This window comes from Mchenga conophoros, linkage group LG5 (assembly GCF_057382185.1).
Source record: "Mchenga conophoros isolate Kocher_MC1m ecotype Shallow Benthic linkage group LG5, M_conophoros_male_GT1.1, whole genome shotgun sequence".
Classification (NCBI taxonomy): Eukaryota; Metazoa; Chordata; class Actinopteri; order Cichliformes; family Cichlidae; genus Mchenga; species Mchenga conophoros.
The window spans coordinates 21,588,595-21,607,518 of record NC_140530.1 but is presented as its reverse complement, the minus strand read 5'-3'; the positions used below and the strand labels follow the sequence as shown (position 1 = coordinate 21,607,518).

At 43.8% G+C, this 18,924-nt stretch overlaps 1 protein-coding gene across 4 annotated transcripts in view; it reads left to right on the top strand.

Annotated features, from left to right (window-relative positions):
* The window catches only part of bsnb (bassoon (presynaptic cytomatrix protein) b), a 79,042-nt gene extending 61,153 nt beyond the window's left edge, over positions 1-17,889 (top strand). For 2 of the 4 annotated variants that reach the window (XM_085274183.1, XM_085274180.1), the window contains exons 5-13: positions 10-6,303; positions 8,341-10,426; positions 10,781-11,628; positions 11,944-12,055; positions 12,159-12,305; positions 12,466-12,521; positions 12,768-12,879; positions 13,479-13,680; positions 14,583-17,889. In XM_085274183.1, the coding sequence (XP_085130309.1) occupies positions 10-6,303; positions 8,341-10,426; positions 10,781-11,628; positions 11,944-12,055; positions 12,159-12,305; positions 12,466-12,506 (9,528 nt within the window). In that variant the 3' untranslated portion in view covers positions 12,507-12,521; positions 12,768-12,879; positions 13,479-13,680; positions 14,583-17,889. The remainder of the gene's footprint in view (positions 1-9; positions 6,304-8,340; positions 10,427-10,780; positions 11,629-11,943; positions 12,056-12,158; positions 12,306-12,465; positions 12,522-12,767; positions 12,880-13,478; positions 13,681-14,582) is intronic. The other 2 variants (XM_085274182.1, XM_085274181.1) reach the window with 2 other exon arrangements.
* The last annotated feature ends 1,035 nt before the right edge of the window (positions 17,890-18,924 follow it).

Sequence of the window (18,924 nt, the reverse complement as noted above, 5' to 3'; positions counted from 1 at the left end):
TTTTCTTAGGATTCCAACAAATCAAGTTCTCAGAGTTTAAGTGACACTGGATACTCTTCAGATGGCATCTCCAGTTCTCATGGGGAAATTACTGGTCAGATTCGGGAAGAAGGAATCAAGCTCAGTGAAAGAGGTGCCTCCATCCCCTCAGAAATCACCAAGCTGGAGAGCTCCATGAAACCTCTGTTGGAGTCAAAGAGTACTTCAGATCAGAAGCACAGGCCACATTCACTGTCGGTAGGACAGGACATCAGTCCCGATGACGATGCAGCAAGAGATGAATCAGAAGATGACCTCAGTTGTAAGCTTCGGCATGATTACGTGGAGGACAGCAGTGAAAGTGGTCTCTCACCATTGCCAGTAAGACAGAAGAAGTCACATAAAGATTTAACAGATGAAGAATACATGAGGAGGCAAATTATGGAGATGAGTGCTGATGAAGAAGATTTAGAAGATTATGGAAATCAGAAAGTAAAAAAGTCACATAAAACAAGTGGAGACTTAAACAAAGAGAGGCGACGACTCTCTCATCATTCTAATAGTTTTGAGGATGACGCCAAGGTTTCAGAAGGGGCTTATAAGGCAAATGAAGAAGAAGACGTTGTGATCGCTGGAGGCCTTCGCCGCTTTAAAACCATTGAGCTAAATAACACCAACAGCTACAATCGAGACATGGAGCTCAGTACTGAGCATGACCTAAGAGAACCAGAGCTAGAGATGGAAAGTCTGACTGGGTCTCCAGAGGAGCGGTCTAAAGGAGAGTATTCATCAACTCTGCCTGCCACCACCCCCAGCTACACCTCTGGAACATCCCCCACATCTGTGTCATCCATGGAGGATGACAGTGACAGCAGCCCTAGCCGTAGGGCACGACTAGAGGAGGCTAAGCAGCAGAGAAAGGCTCGCCATCGTTCCCATGGGCCCCTGCTGCCAACCATTGAGGACTCATCTGAGGAGGATGAGCTTAGAGAGGAGGAAGAACTACTTAGAGAACAGGAGCAAATGAGAGATTTAGAGCAACAGAGGATCAGAAGTACTGCCCGAAAAACAAAAAGGGATAAAGAAGAGCTACGAGCCCAAAGACGCAGAGAAAGGTCCAAAACTCCTCCAAGTAATCTCTCTCCTATCGAGGATGCATCACCAACAGAGGAGCTGAGGCAGGCTGCTGAGATGGAGGAACTTCACAGATCGTCATGTTCGGAGTACTCACCTTCTATGGACTCTGAGGCAGAAGGCTTTGAGATAATTGGTGGAAAGCTTTACAAATCAGGAAATGAGTATAACCTTCCAACCTTTACTTCTCTCTACTCTCCAACAGAAAAGACAGCAGTTTTACCATCTGATAAAACACTGAAAAGTGCAGAGGAAGTGTACGAGGAGATGATGAAGAAAGCACAGCTCATGCAGAGGCAGGGGCAAGCTGTTAATCAGCGGAAAAGTACCTCTCAGTCTGATGATAAGCATCATCTTGAAGCTGGAACTGCACTCACCCCTGGCTCAAGCCCAACACAGGTTACTGCACCTATGTCCTTCTCTACAACAGGCAGTGATCCAAGAATTCCAGGTATTCATGCAGCACAGCATCTATCAAAAGAAACACAAAACAGGATGATGACACAGAGTGCCAAAATTGAAGGTGTTGTTGGAGTTGCCACAACAAAAGCTGTGAGTCATACTGTGACAAATCGCCAAACAGGTGGCCCGGTACCTGCTGGCACCAAGGTAGGCTCCCAGAGGCCAACACAGGCACCATCTGACCCTGGAACATCCTCCCTGACCTCCAGAGTCTTTTCCCTTTTCAAAGGGCCTAGCCCCCCAGTCTCTCCCACTGCTTCTCCAGTACAAAGTCCAACTCATGCCCCATCTGTGCGATCCACTAGTAGTGGCGGCAGGCAACTGCCATCTGTGCCTGGTGGTCCTACATCAGCTGCAGCATCCCATGGGGCTCAGGCACCTCAAAGAGCAGTTTCGCCACGTCTCATACGACAGCAGTCCTCCCAAGATTCACCGGTGATGGTGATAACTCTCGGTTCAGAAACAACTAGTCCTGCCAAGCCACTTACTGTAAATTCTTCCACTTCGCCTTTGTCATCACCAACACAAGCAAGTTGTAAAACACTTTACAGCTCGCATCCCTCTTCGACAAGTTCGCCAACATCACCTCAAAAACACCCATCTCAACAGTCCCTGAAACATTCTTCTCAGATGGCTCAGAATGTTGAAAAAGTTAATGTTGGTATAAGTGCTGGATCTGTGGAGATATCGCTAGGTAAAATTTCAAATATTCAAGGCACTTCAAAGGTTGTAGGTCAGGGTGAAACACTTCTTGGAACTAATATTGTGGATTTGAGGGCCCCAATGAGGCCAGCTCCAATTATAATGACAGACCAGGGAATGGACCTAACATCCCTTGCCTCTGACACGAGACGATACTCTTTAGGAGCAGAGCAGCCGGCTGGTAGACACACAGCAGTGCAACCTCTTATCATGAACCTAAATGCACAAGAGCAACCACACGTATCTGTATCAACGCCAACCACAGTGAGTGTCACAGTCGCAGGTTCAACATTCATATCCCAACCAAAGCAGCCTGTCGTGTATGGAGATCCATTACAAAACCGTGTGGATCTTGGGCAAGGTGTTGGATCAGCTGTCTGTTTAACCCAAAGTAAGCCACCAATCACAGACCCATCTATTCCCAAAATTGATGCCTGTCTGGAGAATCTGGGTATACAACAGCAACAACTGCAGTTACAGCAGCAGAAGCTGCTTCAGCAGCAACAGCTTCTGGAACAACAGCTCCAGCAGCACCAGCAGCAATCCTCTTTTGCTCGTTATAATTTGGCTAATCAAGTCCAGCCACTGCTGATAAAAAAAGACCTTGTAGTGAACCAGACAAGCAGTGCCCAGCCTGGAGTGACTGCTAGTGCCATACCTAGAGTCTCCCCACTGGCTCCACCATCAGTTTCTGGGGCTCCTGCTTCTAATATTCCCCACGAATTGTATGGTGGAGTTGCCTTAGAACTAAAAAATAAGCCAACAGTAATGAACCTGTCCACAGGTAAGCCCCATGTGATGATGGTGCACCTTGATGAGAGTAATCCATCACAAAGTGGCACAGTGACTCAACTGATAAAGCGAGAGGAACCTCCTCCCCCTCCTCAGGTCTTGGATCTTACTGGACAGATCAAACCAGAAAACCAGGTGGCTTGTTGTGATGTTGTTTACAAATTGCCCTTTGGTGGTTCCTGTTCAGGGTCACTCACTCAGAAGTCTACCACAGTATCCTCAGATAAAAACACGACCACTGAAAGCTCTCAAGCAGCCCATCCTCCCCAGTCACCTCACTACAGCATTAGCCAACAACAACAACACCAGCCTCAAGTTACACAAGGAATGACAGACGAACATAAAGCATACCAAACACCCATAGTCCCCTCAGGAAGAATACAGCCATCCATGTCGGATACTAATCTGCCTTCCATGACTGATGCTAGCCACTACCAGAATAATCTCCAGGGTGGTATGGCAGTAGATCTTAGCAGTATAAATCAGGTTTATGAAGGTGGATACCTTGGCATGGGAGCACAGTATGGTTCCTACACAGACTTGCGTCACCAAGGAGATCTCGGAGGCCCTTCGTTACCCCTTCGCCGATATGGCTCCATGTCAAATATCAGTTCAGACTATGCCTACAGTTCACGTGACCTAACAGTATCACAGGACTCCAATTTGGCTCAGTATAGTGCGACCACTGCCAGGGAGATCAGTCGCATGTGTGCAGCTCTTAACACAGTGGATCAGTATGGGAACCGGTATGGAACTAATGCAGAATTACCATATGGGGCAGGAAGGGGTGGACCTTTAGCAAAGTTAAATCTCCAGCAAAGCTTAGCATCAATAAGAGCAAATTTACTCTATGGACCAGATGGAAGACCAACAGCAAATGGCCAAACCCTAACAAATCTAATAAATGCTAGACAAGCTAGTATACGCGCCTTGTACCCTGCTGCTTTGAGGGGAGGTGATGGAATGATATATTCTACCATAAATGCTCCCATTGCCTCTACCTTGCCAATTACTACACAGCCTGCCTCTGTCCTGCGCCCCATGCCGAGAGGAATTTACAGATCGTACCCTACAGGTGTAACTGCTGTACCATTGGCTAGTCTTACAAGGTTGCCTCAGTTGACTCCCAGGATGCCTCTGTCCACGCAGGGAGCATATTCATACCCTCCTCCAAACCAATATCAAACGTCTGCCACACCATCAGGAGGTATGCCCGTGGTAAGCAGCTCCCACCAAGAAACTCCAATGTACCTTGGAAAGCCTTTAACAACAGTTGCTCCACAAACAGTTACAACAATTGCACCATCACAAACTGCAGTACAAAGTGTTGTTGCCACTGGGATGTACACAACAGCTGATCATCAAATAGACCACTCTAAGCTCTCATCGCAGAGTATTACAGCTCTCTCTCAAGCTCAAAGCCAGCCTCCAACTGTCCAGCCAGTGCAGGCACAGCAGTTGCCTGCTCAAACTGAGCCTTTATCCCTCACTCAAACCCAAACTCAAGCACAACCTGTCAGTCAGCCTCAACAGTTAGTTTTGCCGCAAAGTCACTCGCAAGCACCACCACATGGTTCTGCACAAGCACCAAGCTCCAAACTTTCTCCACCCACAGATGCTCAGAAAGGTAAGGAAGATGAGAGACTGAGTCAGCAACAAGAGCACATGCTGCAGTTAGAACGAGAACGGGTTGAACTAGAGAAATTACGACAGTTACGTCTGCAAGAGGAGCTTGAAAGAGATCGTATGGAGCTTCAGCGTCACAGAGAAAAAGAACAGCTCCTGGTTCAGCGTGAGATCCAAGAGTTGCAGACGATCAAACAGCAAGTCCTACAGCAGCAGCAAGCTGAGCGCGAAACGCAGCTCATTATGCAAAGGGAACAACTAGCTCAACAGAGAATGCAGCTTGAGCAAATCCAGTCATTACAGCAGCAGCTCCAGCAGCAGTTGGAGGAGCAGAAAAGGCAAAAGACAGCAGCAGTGGAGGCAGCAGCGGCAGCTGTGGCGGCTGAAGCTGCTGCTGCATCTGCTGCAGCTGCAGCAGCAGCAACATCTGCCCAAGGTGCTATACAAGGTGTTGTTGTTGGAGGAGGTCCCCCTCAAGGGTTTATTATTTGTGACCAAAGTGGTAGAGTTATTCAGCAAGATGGACAGAGTGTTCAGTTTTGGCAAGATGGACAGCTGGTCCAAGCCGTGGTGGCAGCTCGACCTATTCATAGTTCAGCCTCTGAAATGTCTTTAAAAAGCAGTGACAAACAGGTTGACTCTAAGATTATGAAAAAGCAGAATTCCATGCCTCGGCTGAGGGATGGCTCAGAGGAGGACTCTGTGAAAAGGATTACAGACAGCTGTGTGCAAACAGATGACGAAGATGGAGAGGAAAGATTCATGAACAGGCGCAGGAGAACTCGGCGAATTGCAGACTGCAGTGTACAGACTGATGAGGAGGACCAGGCAGAATGGGACCAGCAGCCCGTAAGGCGCAGGCGATCACGTGCATCCAAGCACTCTGAATCTAGCGGTGAGGCTAAATCTGAAGGATCATCCAAAGTGGTTTCTGCAAGCATAGCTATTCAGACCACAAATGATTCATCATGCCAAACAGAACCTGACCAACTAGGCAGGGTTTCGCCTGCAATCCACATTACAGTGGCAGAAACCTCAAAGGTTGACCTGTTACATTACATTGCGGCTCCTGAAAGAACGCACAAAGGAGAGAGTCTGGCCTGCCAGACAGAACCAGAGTCTCATTCCCAGGGAGTGGTCGCCCCTCAGCTAAGTGTGCCCACAACTATCAGCCCCTACTCAACAAGTCTGCATATAGTAGGAGCAAACACATCTGACCCAATCTCCCCTAGACTCCAAGGAGTTGTTAAGTTTGAGAGGAGGAAACCAGACCCCTTGGAAATCGGCTATCAGCAGCAACAGAATGAGTCTCATTCTCGCCAGCCCCCCAAATCTCCCCAAGTGCTATACTCCCCTGTATCTCCGCTGTCTCCTCATCGCATGCTAGAGACAACATTTGCCTCACAGGAGAAGCTTAACAAGGCCCACGTAACGCCCCAGCAAAAGGCCTTCACCGCCGAGTCACCCCAACGCCACCAGACTCTACCAAGACCCATAAAAAGTGTGCAGCGTTCGATGTCGGATCCAAAGCCTCTCAGTCCTACATCAGAGGACCCTGTCAAGACCAGGTTCTCCCCATATCACCAACAAGCTGTGTCCAACAGTCAGGTACAAAATCATAACCTTTTGTTTAAACAGAGTTTATCATGCATGTAACATATCAGTGTTTATACACAACAAAGAACTAGTAGAATTCTAAAAATTTAAATGCCTGTTTGAAGAGTATAATCACAAGACAAATCTGACTTTAGAAACTAGTTAAACTAATGTGTGGTTATTAGTGTTACACATTCAAGACTAATTTATTCTATAGTTACTAGAGCCTATTAGCACAGATACAATCAAATAAAAGGAGCACCTTTTGGGGGCTATTTGAAGTCACATAGTGCTTTTCTACACTATAAAACTAAAACTTCATTACGTGAATTAAAAAATACACACACACACACACACACACACACACACACACACACACACACACACACACACACACACACACACACACACAGTTTACGCCAACATATGCTGTCAAAGCTGCTTCAGTGCACCTTGGAGTTCATTTTCCAAGGTTGAGATTTTATGGTAAGGATGAACACAATTCTTCCAGAATATTTTCCCTTCATTTGGTGTTTAAAAAAGGGAGGTGGAGAGCGATGTACAACAAACTGGTCGAAAATCAACTCAATTTAGATTTGAAGACTTTTAAAGCCATAGAATATCATCCACATCATTTTCATACTGGTCAAACCTGTCCCATCAGGACAGAAATGCTCCATCAAAGGATAAAGGTGATTATAACAGTTCTTATATTAATTTGCATAACAGAGCCAGTATATCCCCTGACTGCAAGGTCAAAGGTTCAGGCTTTTCCTTTAATATGTATCCAGGATGTCTCGGATGCTTTGTGTGGACATGAACATGGATAATCACACAGGATCTGGCATTGACAGAGTACCAGAATGATCTCATAAGAGCAGATGGCAAAATCAGAAAAGCTTTTCTGCTACGTCTCCTCCCCTATCTTCTCCATTTATACATTTTTAGTCCGTTTGTCTCTCTCTCTATTTGCCACGTTTTCTATTTTTGGTAAACCCTAAAGTTTTGCCACAGGGAGACACAATGTGAAGTAATCCCACCGCTGCCTTGCTCGCTCCCTAATTGTTAGCAGCTGGTCAAAATAAATTAATATCGCTCTGCACTTAGACCAAGTCTTTTTCATATACATACCTCTAATCTTTAGTGTTAACATTTAAAACTCGATTCTCTTGTGGATACTAAAAAAAACCCTCCATCATGGATCAACGAAGCACAAATGTTTTGTAAGTAAAAGACTAGCATAGATATCTTTTTAAACTGTGTTTTATTTGTTATGTTTCACTGTTCTTACTTGCATGAGGCGCATAAATATTTATGTCTTGTAAAAGAAGTCCAGCCACAGCAACTATCAAAGCAGTAAAGGGAAAATTAGCATTTTTCTGAAACTACATTTGGAGTGAAATCAGAAGACATTTGCTTCATTTTATTCTTCATTTTATTCTCCTTGAAAAGTATGTCTAACCATCATCTGCTTATCTTTACATATACTAAACTGCTAAAACACAGAATTTGTTCAACATTATATTTCATCAAAAATTTTGTCATTGACCTTTATGGGCCTTAAATTTAGAAAAATTGCTGTTATTTTAAGATAATAGCTTTGTAGACTAATGCTTAGTTCATTACAGTAACAGTGGTTTTAATATTACTGTTTTAATAAACAACATGGTTACATTTGAACATTTTTATGTAGTGTGATATAGCTTGGTGCTCTGTGTTGACTTTTAGTTCTAAACATTTTATTAAAATTATTAACCTGGCATAACATGAAAAATTTCAATTACAATTTCTGGCTTCAGTGGAACGTTTTAATAAAATTAAACCATATTAATTAAAATACTGATGAATTTCAGGCTCTCATAGTACATAGCTCAATTAACGTCAGGGAGTCTGACAAAACACAGGGCTTAATAGTTCTTTGCTTCGGTGTAGAGATGAAATTGTGTGCAGCTTCTCTATGAGTACTAAGTGTACAGTAATGAGTTTAATTTACATAAACACATTCTGTTTATAGCTCCGTGTTTGCTGATGTGTATCTGCCCCTCCTAGCAGATGGCCTCCCTGCAGCAGCAGCAGAACTCTCTGATGAGGAAAATAAAGAGGACTCTCCCCAGCCCCCCTCCAGAGGAGACTCCACTTCCCATTGTTACTCCAGCACAAATGTACAGCTCTCCTGGCATGCACCAGAGGGTCCTTCCAAGACCCGCCCAGGGTGTCACCAAGGCTGGCCTTCTGAGCGAACTAAAAGCTGTGGAACAAGAGTCGTCGAAGCTTCGTAAGCAGCAGGCTGAACTGGAGGAAGAAGAAAAAGAGATTGATGCCAAGCTACGCTATTTGGAGCTAGGCATTACACAACGAAAGGAGACTATGGTGAAAGAGAGAGAGAGGAGAGAATTGGCCTACCTGCGATGTATGGGTGATGCCCGAGACTACATGTCAGACAGCGAGCTCAATAACCTTAGGATGGCAGCTGCAACTGGAACCTTTGACGCTAATGGTTTGCTGACAAGGCCCAGCACTGCCCCACTGAGTCAGTTTACGAATGATCTCACTGCAACTTCCCAGTATCCCTCAACTTCATCTTATATGTCTTATCCATACCCTCAAACATCTACACAGCAACCAGGCTCCACTTACCAACAGATAGGTTTCCAGCCTCCTCAGTACCCTTCATCCTCTGCACCCCAGCCTGGAACATTCCAGCCACATCCCCCACCAGGCCCTGGATATCAGAACCAGGGAACTTATTCCTCACGCATGTATGGCCAGTCCTCTTATCAGACAGACATTGGCATGCAACAGCATGGTCACCAGGGCTTCCATTCACCTGCTCAACCTATGCCAGGACAGAGCCTTCCTTATCCCACTCACAGTTCCTACCAGCCTGGCCTCTCCTATCAGCCCCAGGCTGAGATTCTCACAGTCCATCAAAGACCAAGGCAAACATCTTTGGCTGACCTTGAACAAAAGCTTCCCACCAATTATGAGGTCATCAGCAACCCTGCAGTATCTGTGGCTACATCAGCTCCAGATAGCAGCTATGGTTCAGCTTATGGCAATGCATATGGACAATACCGCCCACCTGAGCCAGGCCTGACTCATTCTGTGGAGAGCCCCACATCTGCTTATGCTACAGATGGTCTCTACACTTCTAACTTAGAGCAGAGTATTCCTAGGAACTATGTCATGATCGATGACATCAGCGAGCTGACAAAAGACAGTGGGCAACCCACAGATGCTCTGGGTCATCCAGTCGGAGGGCGGTATCGTAGTGAGAATGGCCCCGCTCGAGGAAGTGCATATGGCAGGCCAGATGATGAGCCCGTGGACGCTTATGGCAAACCTATAAGTTCCACAGGTTACCAGACCACAGTGGACAGTCGCACTGGCACCACAGTGAGTGGAGGCTCTTCCTATTACTATGATGATTATAAACACTCATCACGCAGCAGCTCTAGCAGCCACAAATTAACTTCCAAGAATCTTGCCCCTGCCGTAGTCTCCTCTAAACGTAGTAAACACAGGAAGCAGGGAATGGAGCAGAAAATTTCAAAATTCTCCCCTATTGAAGAAGCACGGGATGTGGAGTCTGACCTTGCCTCTTACACAATGACAACATCAACGGGGGGTTCCTGTACAGTGGTGTCCAGATCCAAGAAGCTTCAGGATGATGCCACCTACGGGATGAAGAAAAGTGCATACGACCAGCAGAAATATTATGGCACCAGTCGTGAAGGTCTTGAGGAAGAGGACCGCATGTATAGCTCTGGTAGGTCCAGGTCTACAGGATATGGTATGGACAAGATTTCTTCCAGAGATGCCACAGGGCACCGGAGTAAATCGTATGAAAGAGATGCTATGGAGCGATCTCAAAGAAGCAGCCGCAGTGGAAGGCCTCCTATGCGCCAGAATTCAGAAGAGGAGAGCCCGCTCAGTCCGGTTGGAAAGCCTGTCGGCATGGGAAGAAGCTCTGGCATATCAGAAGCCCATGACGTGCGAAACCAGTACGGCTCCAGCCATTCACTTCCAGATGTACAGGACCATCATAAGAAGGACCTGCCCAGGAGTCATGTCTATAAACCAGATGACCCTTATCTTGTAGATGACATGCATTGTGCTGTTTCTGACAGTGAAGGTAACTGGTGCTGAATTATTTGTGCTGTAGTTTGTTCCTCTGTGCTGAAAAGACTGCATGCCAAGTTTGGAGAACATCACCATTTTTATTTTGATTTATTTATTTTTTTTCCTTTGACAAACAATGCCAAAAATGTTTTATATTCATGTTTTGCATGCATAGTTTTTATGTATGAGGTGGGCCGTGAATGCTGCTTCTTTTTTTCCTTTTGTTTTTTTTAAACATCTGCATGGCTCTGGAATATGGAGCATGGCTTTACAGATATTTTGCATGTCATCAGTCTGCATGCTACTCCACCCGCCAAAGCAATACCACTGACATTGACTGATCATGTCTGTATTGATTTTTGAAAAGCCTATCATTTGGGTCAAGAGGAGACTGACTGGTTTGAGAAACCACGGGAGGCTCGTTCTGATCGCTCAAGACATCATGGAGGCGGGAGTCACTCGTCCACAGGCAGACGTAGTAAACATACTTACCATGATTACGACGAGCCTCCAGAGGAATACGGTCCACAGGATGAGTACAACCAACGCCACTCATCCTCCACACCACGGGACCACCGTCACCACAGCAGCACCCCTGGCAGACACAGCTCTTCCCGCCACTCCACAGAAGACTCCAGGTCCTCTCGGTCTTCCAGGACACACCCCAAAGACCCATCTGGCCGTTCTGATGGCCGGAGTTCCTCATCTTTACAAAGAAGGAGCGGTGCAGACTCACGTTCTGCCCAGGGAAGCCCTCGGAACTCAGGAGACTTCTCTCGTGACTCCGGTCATCACCATGGCACTGCAGGAAGGAGTCAGAGGGGACAAGGAGATCGCTCAACGTCCCGGAGACAGGATCCCACTGCAACAGGGCCTAAACCACAGCAACAGCAGACCTCTCAGGGCCATTCTGGACAGCAGCGGTCAGGTGGGCAGGACCAGTCGGGGAGGCATCCAGGCTCTGAGCCACTTGATGGTACCCAACATGCTCAGCAGCAGCACCATCAGCAGAATGCACAGCAGCAGCAGCAACAACAGCAACAACAGCAGCAGCAGCAGCAGCAACCGCTGCAGCAAGGCCAGATACAAAGCAGTCAGCCTATACCAACAAGTGCAGGGGCTGGACCAGCACAGCAGCAGCCAAAAGCTGGCCAAGCTCCAGCACAGGGACGACAGCCTGGAGTAGGGTCGGCAGCAGGGCAACCACCTGCAGCGGTAAGTAGAGCTACACCTGGCCTTGCTTTCCCCATATACAACAACATACATGTTTTTATGGCGACATATTTTAAGTAGTTGTGTTTTCTAAATAATCCACAGAAGCCTTTTATGATGATATAATAATTATAAGCAGTGAATTGCACTGGTGTGTCCTATTCAGCTTTCAAAAACGGTTCCAAATGCCACTATGGATAAAGCTGTTGTTTGATGCTGTTGCTGAAATGCAAGTGTGAGAACAACGTGACTCACTCAGAAATCCACTCAGTAGTTTCAGTTTCCCCGTACTCAGTATTTGTCTTGATTTTTGTTCAGGCAAAAATGGATACCACGCCTGCAGCAGCTGCCACAGGAATGAAACCTACAGCAGGAATCCCAATAGCACCTCAGCCTACCAAAATAGCCACGCCACCTCTAACAGGCATTGGTACGTCATAGTATCACTGTCAAGATGCCATAACCACCGCCACAGGCAAAAATATGGCACACAGTACATGATGATTTAGATTTTTTGTTGTTGTTGTTTGTAGGCTCCAAGGCTGCCCCCGTTGGGATCGGTAGCAAACCGGGAGGTATAGGCAGCGCTACAGCAGGCCAGGCACCTGCTGAAGGGGAGAATGTTCTCACCAAAATACTGCAAGGAGGAGCTGCAGAGCAAGCAGGAAAACTGGGAGATGGTACTCTCATTAATACTTTGATTTATTGAAATAGAGTTTTCCTTTAGGTTTAGTTTTGCTATGATATGGTAAAACAGAGAAATTTATTACAGCTAAAACTAAGCTCTTGGATTTTCTTGTTTTTTCATATTTGCCTTCTTCTCTTTTGTCATTCTTGCAGCTTTGTCCGGCCTTGGGAAGAAGTTCACTTCATTCTGGTGAACTGTAGAGAGGAGGGTAATGAAACTGTAGTTCTTAATAAGAGACTTGTTGAAATTATAAAAATGTATACATTTTTGTTGTTTTTCAAGCTGTTATGTTAGAAGCACGGATTGCGTTAGAGAAATGATGACGGGCTGACATCTGTCAACAGAAATGATGGAACACTTCCAAATTTTGAATAGTTACTGCTTAGAAAAGGGAAATATGTGTGGTTATTATTTAACATGTTCATTTTCTTTCTACTGTGCTGCTTTTTTCCAGGGTTTGCAGAGTGGAAATAAGTTGGATTGGTAGCTTTGTACTGGAAAAACCTATGAAACTGCTTTAATACATTTCACTTTTTAGAGGACAGGGAGGAATGCTGAATGCATCAGTGAGTATCTCTACTTTTAGGACAAGTTTGAAAGAGATTTAAAGGGTTTAACGCTCCAATGTATTTATTAATTGTCTGCTTGAAAAAAGGCTGAATAAGAAAATACTTACACATACACTGGCCTCATTGTCTGAATTTTGTTATGTTTAATGTGAGCGTCAACATTTTAACAGTGTACATTTGAAAGGGAATCGTAACAGGTCGACTTTGATTTTTATTTTTTTATTTTTTTGGGACAAAGCACCACTAAGCAGTCGAAAACCACGTCATAATAGTAACTTATTGAAAGATTTGATAATTTTGTATGTAGTAAATGCAGCAGATGTTATGCTATTGATCATTGGTGGTATTTTTTATGCATTTAGGTTTGTGTTTTGGTTTTCTTGGGGTACACCAACACTCCAAGCTGTGAAAACATAAAATGCTGTCTCACTTTGATTAATGGATTAAGTGTTCTATCAGGGTATATTTACATAGATTAGCATAGTCCATGTCTGCATAATGAGAAGACTCAAGTGAAGTGATGACTCATTAAATGTCTTGATTGTATATTTGAACTGATTCGCGGTACCTCTCCTTTACCCCGAATTGCTAAACAGAGGTGGAATCAAAGGATGCCTTGTCAGCACTCAATTCCCCAGACATGGGCGCATGACTGAAGTGGATTAAATAAGGGCGATCGCTTCGTCAGCACAGTGTTACAAGTCCTGAGCAGAGGGCTGAAAGTAAGTGGAGGCTTATACAGAACTATGGTCCCAGAATGATGATTGCGAAGACATCTGAGGCCTCATTAGACCAACGGCAAGTCACTTTCACATGCTGCACATCTGTGTTCTTGTGTGTGAATGTATGCCTGTGTTGCTGGTTTAATTAACTTTTCTTTGCATGTGCATTTTTTTTTTTACAGTTTTGTTACTGTCCACTTGAAGTTTGTGTAGCAGAGATGATAGGCAGAAACCAAGAGCAAGTGAGGTCTGCACTAGAATAGTTTACCTCCTAACTAAACACACCTCCGATAATCTGGGCCAAGCACACTGGGCTATAATTAGCCAGCGAAAGCTAACTGTGGCGTGGCTTTAGTTGCACACACGCAAAGACACACAGAGACAAGAGCACATGTAGGGACACAGATTCATGACTCATTGTAATTCATTACATGGTAGAATGAACAAATTCTGCTCAATGGAGCAGAATTGCAAAAGTGCAAATAAAGCAGATTTCAAAGCTCGCTTTTTTTTCTCTTTTGCCTGTGTTAAAACTCACGCAGGGACAAAGTTGAAGTTTATTTGAGTGAAGATCTATCATTTAGCTTTGATTCTGTCTGCTGTCGAGTTTGGATTGATGTCAGCAACCGTGTTGGTCATCTCTGTTGGTTGCCACTCTGAGGAGTCAGAGGGGAAATGTAGAGATAAACCAGACCCAGTGGCTCAGTGAATTACTGCCAGGACCAGCAGGGCTGTGATAGGCTGGAGTGTCATGTGAAGGAGGATGTGGTGGGCAGGCTGCGTCGTGACATGAACAGAAGAAAGAAAGCTTTAATCTCTGTCACTATGTGATTGCTTTTTACAAAAATATGGGTTTTTTTAACGTCATTTTTGGTATTTTTCTTTTAACTGTATTGTTTTAATTTAACTAGCATCTGTTGTGCATTAAGGTTTCATTTATTTCTGCCAACATTAACATTTCCATTGTCTCTATTTCAGGTGGATAATGGGGATGAGGCAAACTGGAAAGAGCAAGTCATGCCTACCATCCTTTTTTAAAAAAAGAAAAAGTCCTCCTGGGATCTGTGTGACAGTAAAAGCCCCACTAACTGAGGCAGGTGGATATCATAGGGGAAAGTCAGCATGCTCATCCTTGCGTGTCCCTCCTTTGAAGCAGCTCAATGAAGAAAGCCTCACAGCGCCCTCTACAGGGGTTTTAATGTGACACCACTCATGTCTTTCAAGGATACTTGATTCTACTTTGATGCCTTCAGAGTATTTTCATGCAAAACATGGTGGAAAATCAATAAAAAGAAGTCAGATTTCATAGGTTTTACCTTGTACCAAAGAGACCAATCTTAGCCCTAAAAGGCACCACATACCTGGAGCAGAACCTGCATATCACGACAATGACGACCAACCTAATGACGCCACTAAAACTCTTCAAGGCTTGGTTTCTCTGATCTCTACAGTACATTCCAGTATAGGGAAAATGACCCTGTCTTTGAATGTGTTTTTATTTGTCTTTTATTTTGTTGTTGTTTCAGTGTCTACAGAATGCATTGTGTAAACGTGGACATGAGAATGCACGCACAAATGAAAAACTGCAAAAAAGAGAAAAAAAAGCCCATATCAATACTTTTTCACCACCTCGAAGATGCCGCTAGTCATTAGCTGTAGGTTTTTAGGGAAGGGAAATTACTACCGGTGTGCCCACATGTGTGAGATTCACACGGATGAGAGGACCAAATGAAAGAATGGCCACGGCTCTTTATTAGCCATCACAAAGCCATCGTTGTAGTCAGCCCCAGAGCATTCTGGGACTTTATCCTTTTCATTGATTTGGCTCATCTTTTAGTTTCTTTTCACTTTTTTTTTGCCTGATATATTCACTGAATGGAAGAGCCTTATTCGGTACGTTTTTACTTGTATACCTCATATGTTTGAAAACGTTCATATTGTCACGCATTTGTTTTTACACTGTATACTACTGTATGTACATAAGACAAAACAAGAGATATAATTATGTAAATTTGTTGTTTTGTGTATTTAATGAATCACTTTTCTGTGACTTTTTTTGTTATGTGGTTTACTTTGGTAAAACTTTTTATTTATATTATCTATTTTTCACTTTGTATTTATTTGAATCTCTGTTTTCTCGCATCAAACTAATTTGCTTATTCATTTTTAAAAGCAATAGCATGCAGAAAATGCTATATAGCACATAAATGTAGTTTATAGTAGTGAAGGGTATTATCAGACACTTCTGTCAATAACTAGCCGTAATACAATTTGTCAGAGGGTTTACAATCACAGTACCGTGTACAAACATGCATGGTATATGCAGACGCATAAGAGCATGCAGACAGGTACGAACACACTCTCACTTTCTCTTTCTGTCTTTCTCTCACTTTCTCTTTCTCTCTCTCTACCAATTTCCTGCAAACACACGCACACACATACTGCACACGTTACACACTTTGCATCCCTGTTACACTTCAGAGCCAAGGCTAATTGAGTTCTCTCCAAATAGACCTGTTAACCTCCTGCTGATTGATGAGGTTACCAATAAACCAACGAGATGATCTCACTAACAAGCTGGGGCCACTGCCTCTATTTGTACAAAGACACACACGTACACACATGCGGACACACACACAAACACACACCTACACTCACAGACAGATACAGGAGAGGACGAAAGCAATTATCAATTCAAATGTTCTATGCAATGACTCATTTTGAACCTGGAAGTGATTCAGCCTAAAACAGTTTATTATCATCACTGTACTCACAAGAAAACAAGAGAATTATGAACTACGAAAGCAGAAAAAAAAAGTACTGAAAACGTTTTTACTTAGCAACTTGTCTGTATGAATTTGAATATTGAACTAGAGTTCTTGTTTGTTTTTTTGTTTTTGTTTTCTGTGGCATGTTTTGACCCCTCACTCCCCGCATGGGGGACTTGTTGCCAAAGGGTAAACTGTGTTAGACTGTCGGTTTTATGAATGTCCACCATCATGTTGCTTTGAAGCATGGGTTTGCTTGGCTTTGTCTGGCTGTTCGTAAGCCCTCATTCAGTTTTTGTGCGTTTTGGCTGACCTGGGCTCCTCAGTGTTTGGCTTGCAGTGACTGTCTGTGCTGCTATAAAACCTGTGATACAGATGGTCAGCACTCCTCATTAATATGTGTCAATGTACATATTGGGTGTCAGTATAACCTGTAAGGATGAATGGAATGCTTCTATCAGATATTTCATTGTTGATTAACCCACTCAGCAGCCAAGCCATTGGAAAGGTGCATGATTAGAAACTATATTCTTGGAAGTTGTACCTGAATTTAAAAAAGGAAAAAAGGAAAAAAAAAGGTAAGGCATGATTTCACCGAGGTTTGCCTAACAAACCTTGACGTTCATAGGCCAACGTAGAGAATAACAATGAGTAAAATGTTCAGCCAGTCATTCACAAATCAGGGCATGTCATTTTGAAAGCACAAGCCTGACTGGCAGCACTCGATGCTTGATGAAACACAGGAATATCGAGGTTGCGTGACAGTGCCTCTCTCTGAACAACGTTAATACTTGCATAAAAACACGGTGAGGAGCGACGGCGAGGCGCATGATACTAAACAGAACATTATTAACAGAAGGGCAGACGGGCACATTCTCACATTCTTACTGTAAATATAAAGTCATTCTTCTGTACAGCTTTTGAGTTTCGAGTACGGCTGTCATGTGCATCCCCATGCCGTATTTGCTGCCAACTTTTGTGTATAAAAAGAATATTTATTATCACAATAATGAGGATGATGACGATAAAACTAATGATGACGATGATCATTATTACTGCATAAGCATAGTGTATGTGGCTGACTTGTATTGACTGTTTACAACAGTGGAACAAACCTTGTATTCAGAAACATATCCAGTCTCTGTGGAGTTTCTATACATATTGTATTTGTTAAACGAGGAGAAAAAAAAAACCTCCGTGGCAATTGCAGAGCAGAATGCCTTTGTCAGACTATCAGGAGGTCTTTAGTTTGGTGGGTGTGATCCGCGAGGTGACGAAGGGAAGCAACGGGAAAAAAAGGAAACTAAAAATTTGGAAAAATGTCATTCACTGTTGTAAGTGCAATGGGCAAAATGTCAGTCGTGTATCCATTGTGAAACCTTGTGTTTTATTCAGTGTATTCCTGTAAGCAGAGTAAAAATTTTGGTGCATCATGTCAAGTAATGTGATTAATGAAAATATTGACCCTGCAATTTCCAAATGGAGAAAAGAATAAAAAGAAAAGGAGTATATTGTGATTTCTGTCTGGGGTCTCTGTGTGAGTATGTGCATGTGAGACACCGATATAGACTCATAGTTGTAGGCAAGTTGTGCGGTAGGTTTGCTGCCAGCCAGGAGAGGAAAAGATCAAGAATAAGACCCTCGAAGGCAATGATACTGTTCAGATGAGACTAGGCTTTACATGCTGAGGCAGGGATGACTTATCCCGGTGTGGGTGGTAGAGGGGAAGGATCAGCGTGAAGTGGAGCGTTTGCCAATGCATAGGGAGAGATGGAGGTGTGAGTGTGTGAGTATTCATGACTGAGTCTGCACATGTGTGCATGTCAGAACAAACCGATTACAGTTCCTATCGTCGCTAACGTGTGCCTTGTGTCACGTGTCATCTGCGTGGTTTGAAGGATGCAACATGATGAAGATCCTGATTTTTATTCATGATATTCTCATTGAGATTGAAGAATGTACCTTTTAATAACAAATATTCTTGGAAATACTGCTGGATTTAAAATTTGTTAAGAAAACTATGAAAAGGATGGTCTGTGTTTCATATGCACATTGTGCCAGATATTTACCTGAAACCTGAGAAACCAGGTTGATCTGTGTGTCCTGGCTTTTTGTCATCCATGTAATAATAATTCACTGTTTATTTCAATTCTGCGTACACGTATAATGTGTCCTCACCTGCAACACTGTTTGACTTACTGGTCCTCCAAATAGGCTTTGAAGTTGCAGTGCATTCAAGTTGCTGAATTGTGCTTGAATTGATGGCGGTGCAGTACAATAGTGTACTACTCTACAATGTGCTGAATTGCCCATCACCTTACTATAAAACACCACCCACTGAACAGCTCGCCATACCACACAGTAAGAAATCAACACCCACATTTCCTAATCTTGACTGCCCTCAACTGGTGTGATAGAGAATTGGAGTCAATGTCATTTTATTTTTAATGTAAGATGCACATAGTAAAAATAAATAAAATGTGCACTTGTGGATAAGCTCTTTATGATGTTGTTAAAATATTCATTTTAAGTGCAGGGCTGTAGAAGGAGCA